We start from the raw sequence: 6,641 nt of genomic DNA on the forward strand, positions 1-6,641 counted from the left end.
TCTTCTAAGCTCTGCAGGCAGCTCCTTCAACCTCATGGCTTGGTTTTTCCTCCACCATGGGGCCTTCCATAGACGGGTGTGTGTCTTTTCTAATTACTCCAGTCAACTGAATGGACCACAGGTGGTCTCCAAACAAGGCACAGAAACCTCTCAATGGTTGTCCACAGAGCAGGATGCAACACACCCAGATTTCAAGTGTCATAGCAAAGGGTCTAAACACTTGTATCAAGGTGAGATCAAGTTTTTTCATTTTAATATTTTTGGAAATAAAAAATTAGTCTGCTAAGTAAAAACAAACGTGACAAAACCGAAGGGGCCGGAATGTTTTCTGAAGGCGCTGTATACCTGGGGGGGGTTTGAGTGTGCCTTTGATATTACTGTACTGCTACTGTTCTGAAGAGAGAATTTCACTGTGTTATGTACACATGACAAACCTGAACAATCTGTCTAATATAAAGTGAAAAGAAATTCTATCTGACGCTTGACACTTCCTGCAAGATGGGCAGCTGCTTAGATACCATTTATGTTTTTGTTGAAGACGCAATGACAAAAATGACTCGCTATAAGCAAAATTCACGTATGCAGACAGGCTAGTCTGCCATTCCTAAAGAACAATGGCCCAGTAATTCATGTTGCTGTGTTTAAAAAAAAAAAAATCTTTATTGCCTAACAGCCTAATTAAAACTGATATTAAAGAGCTTTTAAGGAGATTGATTTTTTTTTTAAAGAGTTTTCTGTTTAGTTCAGTAGCTAACAAGAATATTGATCTGTAATTTCTCTCCTGGTTAATGCTAATGTGGCTCCTGTTTCAAGCCATTTATGTTTTAGCCTCTACTGTACTGGTGGACAAGTGTCTCTTCTAGACTGACTCGTGGGCTCCAGCCAAGAGCAACGGTGACCCAGAATGCTTCCGTTTCAGATTTCCTCAGACTTCTTAGATTAATAAGCATTGTTCTCTTTGTTTCAACAAATCACACCTGACACATTTGTATGGCGTTTGTGAGAAGTGTTTTAGAATGGAGGAGAATGCTGCCACCTGATCTGTGCTTCATACTAACCTCTCTTTATATTCGCTAAACAGAGACTGGTAAAGGACACAAAGTGTGTTATGCTGACAGCAGCCATTTGACTTGGACAGTGCTGACAACTCAGTCTCTAAAAGTGCAATATTTAACAGGAATATACATTCAGAATTCTGCATTATAGAATCTACAACATATGCACATTTTGCCACATTTTATATCAATGATCAGGTATATAATTCATATTAGATTAAACCACACACACACACACACACTACACCACCTATTTTGCATAACTGGCTTTCCCATCAAACCCACAGGCTACTCAATACAGTAAATAAATGAGACCAGTGGGGAATGTTCATTTGAATCTTCTGTCAGAGGGCTGCTAGCTGAGCATGTCAAGGTCACCACAGTCTCTCCAGAGTCATGTTTATGCCAGGGCCTCTTCTTGAAGTCATAAAACTCTGGCCCTCCTTAATACAGGAATATGTTTTTGCTAGGGAAAATTGAGCTGTGGAATCATGAGACCCCCCCAATATTTTACTGGGGGAAAAAAACATGTGAAACCACCACAAAGACAAAAAAATACACTCAAAAGTAAAATAGAGGAAGGTTAAGATACCCACTAAAAAAGTCCAGTGCTAAGAACCAAAAGCTAAGGACATGTTTTGCTTTCCAGAAAGCATACAAAAAAAGAATCAAGCCGTTACTAAATAAAGCCATGACATCTGCCTACCCATGTACGGCACTAAAAAGACTTTCTGCTCCATCGTGAAGTGGCAACTTTTTACCCACAGAATAATATAAATAAAATGCAAACTGGCCTAATTCAGATGATTTTATTCATTTACCAAATGGCCATGTAGGCTGACACACGGTAGATGCAACACACACTCCTCCTACAAATCTCTCAGAGGTTGCTACTCAAGAAGTAATGTCCCAAAGCGCCATCCAACCAAGGCTTCAGTTTGGCCATTTGCATTTAAATCACAAACTTAAAAAGTAACTAAACATTAAAAAACCAAGGGTGACATGTGTAGGTATGACTACATTTAAAAAGATACACATTTTTAGCAGTTTGTGTGATCATGCAAGATAGAAGAAAAAGTAAATAAGAAGGTTGAGGGTTTATAATTTAGACAAAGGCCAAATGCAATAAATTAAATAAATAGTAAGAGAAGCACAGTCACAAGCAAGTCAGCACAGCCTCAGCTTCATCACACCATCCTCCATTGTAGCCTACTTTGTTTTCTCTTTCATGGTGCCAAAGGTTGACTCAACATGGCACACCATCACACTGCGGTGCGTATAAACCAAAGGGCCAAGCCAGAAAAGGTCCTGCTATAAGCATGCTGCAGCACTAATGAAATCTGCTAGAACGGGACACCGCTCCTCATCCCCACTCTCACACTTTTAGCACATTTCTGTATATAATGAGAATATCAGACCACAGGAATGTTACTTACAAATGAAGAGAAACAATTCTGGAGGAAAGGTCTCCTAGTGAAGGGATGGCAGTCAGCTCATTGTGGCCAAGATACCTAAACAGAAGACAGTAAAACATGTGAAAAACTTTAGGAATCATACAGAAACATCCTTCACAAAGCTGCTAAATGTACCCATGGTTGGATGAATAGTAAAAGGTTTAACATTCCAGTCTGGAAAACTACACTTTCATTGTTGTGCGTCACTATCTCCTGCTAGTAGCATGGTGGCCTTCCGGTTACACTACATCCTTCAGATGGAGAACTACACCATTGTAGATTAAAACAAAGAAAGAATGGGAGATCATTTCAATGCTTAATTGGCTTCATTCAGTCAAATCTATCTTCACAGCTCCTTCAAAATTGTATTCGGCAGAGCCTTCAGCATAAAATATTTAAAGCCCGTCATCCATCTTGGTGTCAAGTTTTAACAGACAGCCTAAAATAGCACAGTGCCAATGTGAAGCATGAAGAACAAGCAGCAGGACAACATGACAGCAGTATCAACGAGATACTATGTGGGCCAAACACCTTCTGTTTTAATAACAGACAATTAGCACTGATGAAGACTTGTGCGACACATCTGTCCACGGATGAACCAAGTCCCAGCAAACACCTTCTTCATTTGTCATGTTCAGAGTGCTGATCAGTTCTGTGTGGCAGACAATACAAGGCCTGTGAATAACACTTTCACACTCCAAGCATCCATTAAGCAGCTGGGATTCTTCTCAAATGTTTTTGCACCAATCAGTTACTTCTGAAGATGTGGACATCTTTTCAGGCTTGAATACCACTGCCCATTAAAAAAGGTGTATGGATGTGGGGGAGAGAAGATATGCAGGTGATGGGTGTAACAGAGCAAGATTCAGAGGACAGAAAGACATGGAAGAAGATGATCCGCTGTAGCAACCCCTAACAGGAGCAGCCGAAAAAAGAAGAAGAAAGAAATCAGCTATATGCTCTAGCTCTGCAATGGACTAGAACTATTCTGGGCTCCACAAAGCCCTGATTTCAATTAGAGTTTTGAATCTCAAATGAACTCTGTCAATGATGGAATACAAGACATGTTTGAGGATCTCTGGGAGAATGAGACACAGAACCAGGAGAGGGCCACAAAGACAGAGATGCAGTAAAAAACAAAACGTAGGGTTCAAAACCACAAGAATCAGAAGTGGACGTAAAGTAGTACAATCCTAGCACTAGGGCCTACAGGTATGTGCAATAGAAACTAACATGCAATAACCTTTGGGAATTTCTGCACACTCAGTGAAATGCATTGGTCAATGGGGAAGAAGAAACAAGTTCTGAGTGGATTATAAACGGTCTTAAGTGTCCCTAAAGGCTAGAGAGTCATCTGCCAACTATGCTGGACTGACTATTGTGATCAAAAATGTGACTTGAGCTGTGAGACAGTAATGCTAATCAGTGATTCACCGTGCCTCCCAGTCCGTTATCTCACTCTGCATCTCCAGACTTAACAGACTTATCATCAGGCTGGGGGTCAGGTATTGCTGTCCCTAGCGCTACCTGATCTGCACTATACAGCAAGGAGCATAACGTGCTTAATCCAGCAGTAAAGACGCAACGCACAATGAATCTATGCAGAACTACAAAGAACTTTAAAACATTCCCAGTATGGTCAGCTGATGTGCTCCTCAAATGAAATTACTAGGAGTTGTTTTTTTTCTAAGACAACATAGAAAATCCAGCTGGAGTGTCAAATGGATAATGACATCATGAATGTGTGTACATTCCATCAATTATTCACACAGACATGAGGTAGATCAGGCAGCACTGTACAGCGTGAAGTGGAGTACGCTTACAGTACGCATATGTTAAAGTACTGCACACGTGTGACAACTCAGGCAGGTAGCACAGATTGGGTGGTGACATCCCATCCAACATGGCTGCTACAGCTCTGTGATGTCACACAAATCATCATGGGGAGTTGGGGTGAAAAAATAATTGTTTGTCTAAGCCAGCCATTTGGTGATTTTTTAGGGAAAAATTCAGAGACTATCATCACCGGCAGACTTGCTGCAACACACACAACTGCTGTTTTCTTTGCCGTGAATCCACCACGGGACAATGCACACTTTGGCCATTGAATATGAATACCAAGGCTTCCGTGACATCATCAGCATGACGACTGTCAAAACTTAACTGTCAAATCAAATCAATATCAAATTAATCAATAAACCACTGAATTAGAATCCTGGGAGGGCATAAAATATACAAAAATCTGCATATAACAAGCCTTAATAGAACCATCAAAGAGTACCCTAAACCTGTGTGCCTGCTCCACCCTGAAGTAAATTTCATCATGCGACAGATTTAGAGCAAAGTGATGTTAGTTTTAGGGATCTTGAGTAATAAATGAATTTCTAGTTTATTTTCAGACAAAAAAATCCACCACATGCTAAAAACATTATTTCCCCAGGTGGAAATTATAGTACCTCACTGTCAGCACAGCAAGAGTAAATCTTCATTTCCACAACCACTCTTGTACTCTCCTGTGGCTATTTTTTCCTGCAATCTGCACGGCTTTCCTCGGGAGGCAATAGCTGACTGGTATGTGCTCAGCACAGTGAGTAGAGCAGGGAAGCCATAAAGAAATTTACTGTACTAACCAATTTGTAACAAGTTAGAATTTAATCTGGCGGTCGACTGAAGCGTAAAATGAAGTAGACTAGAATTGAGAAATCAAAGTATCGGGTGGGATTAAAACAGACCTTCCAATAAAAATGTCAAGATACTCAACACAATTAGAAATCACGTCAGGAAGAGGTTAGTGTAGCTGTTAACCAACAGAAACATACCTGTGCACCAGTTTGAACAAATAAGGGCAACTGCAAATTGTTTTCTCAGACTGGACTTACAGCAGTCCGCAGACTGGGTAAGACTTGTAACTACCAGATACTAATTGAGCCATAAAGCTGCAATCCACACTTCTGTGAGGAAACTGAATTTATTTTTTTATAGTATACCAACCTGCTAATTTTAGGTGCCCCAGCGCCAACCAAATTCTCTTTTCCTACACGTCTTACATCATGAGATAGCAGTACATGCTACAAAGCAACCAGACCGGCATTTTTAGTTAATTTTCATTTGAGTGATGGAATAGGCAAAACAAGTAGCCTTAGTGACTGTGAAGGTGGCATGTTAGTTGGTGCTGGCATCTCCCAGACAGCTGTCATTCCAGGTTTTATTTCCCCCACAGACAACTGTTTCTAGAGTTTACTAAGAATGGAGTGAAAAGCAAAAACGATCAGTGTCATTCCATATGTGTGATGCCCTTATGAAACGTCTCCCCACATTCAAAGCCACCTAAACACCTTTCTCTCTTCTGGACCAAAAAAAGGGCATCTTTTGAACCTTCTAAATATCCAGTAAATGTATGGATACTTTGAAGGAAGAAGAATTAGAGGAGAAAAAAAAAAAAGAAGAGTACAGATTGATAGCAGGAAATGCAACTTGAGGTGGAAACCACTCCAAATCAATGTTAAGAATGAGGAAGAATGGCATTTGACAGCTCACTTTAACTTCAAAATAATATTCTGAGCATGAAAAATATTTATGCCATAAAACAAACATAACTAATTAATGTTTTTTTTTAAATACTTTCTCATATAACTAGTTTGTAGCAGAAAAATTCAACTTCAGAAATTGATTCAGCACACTTAAGTCTATAAAGTAGGCCGATTTATTTGCACAGAAGGATTTTAGTGCAGACCAGTGTTATTGATGATCTTAAAAAAAAAGTTTCCAAAAAGCACAAATCGAACATGCAGCCATTTACTTCACGATGGTATTTATTAAAAATGTTACACACACACTCATATTTAAAGGGGGTCCCCAGAGGTAAAGGCATTAATAACAACAACATGTATCCAGCTAAATGGAGATGTTGGTCACCTTTACAGAGCCTAATAAAGGGGCTTTAGCAAGTAAACAACAACTTCACGAAAGGAAACAACCCAGAGCTGTGAGGACTGTGGAGTGTTTGTAAATGGAGATTTTCCCAGCATTCCCAAGATACAATGGAGGCATTTTTGCATTTGCTTACAAAAAAAAAAAAAAAAAAAAAGGATGCCAAACAAAACTCCAGACAAGAGTAGGAAACGGTCAGTTC

The 6,641-nt window shown here is 39.8% G+C and overlaps 1 protein-coding gene across 2 annotated transcripts in view; it reads right to left on the reverse strand.

Annotated features, from left to right (window-relative positions):
• lrig1 (leucine-rich repeats and immunoglobulin-like domains 1) overlaps nucleotides 1-6,641 on the reverse strand; it is an 86,664-nt gene that overhangs the window by 34,907 nt on the left and 45,116 nt on the right. For both annotated transcript variants that reach the window (XM_039772188.1, XM_039772187.1), the window contains exon 3: nucleotides 2,492-2,566. In XM_039772188.1, the coding sequence (XP_039628122.1) occupies nucleotides 2,492-2,566 (75 nt within the window). The remainder of the gene's footprint in view (nucleotides 1-2,491; nucleotides 2,567-6,641) is intronic.

Source organism: Polypterus senegalus, chromosome 12, assembly GCF_016835505.1.
Source record: "Polypterus senegalus isolate Bchr_013 chromosome 12, ASM1683550v1, whole genome shotgun sequence".
Classification (NCBI taxonomy): Eukaryota; Metazoa; Chordata; class Cladistia; order Polypteriformes; family Polypteridae; genus Polypterus; species Polypterus senegalus.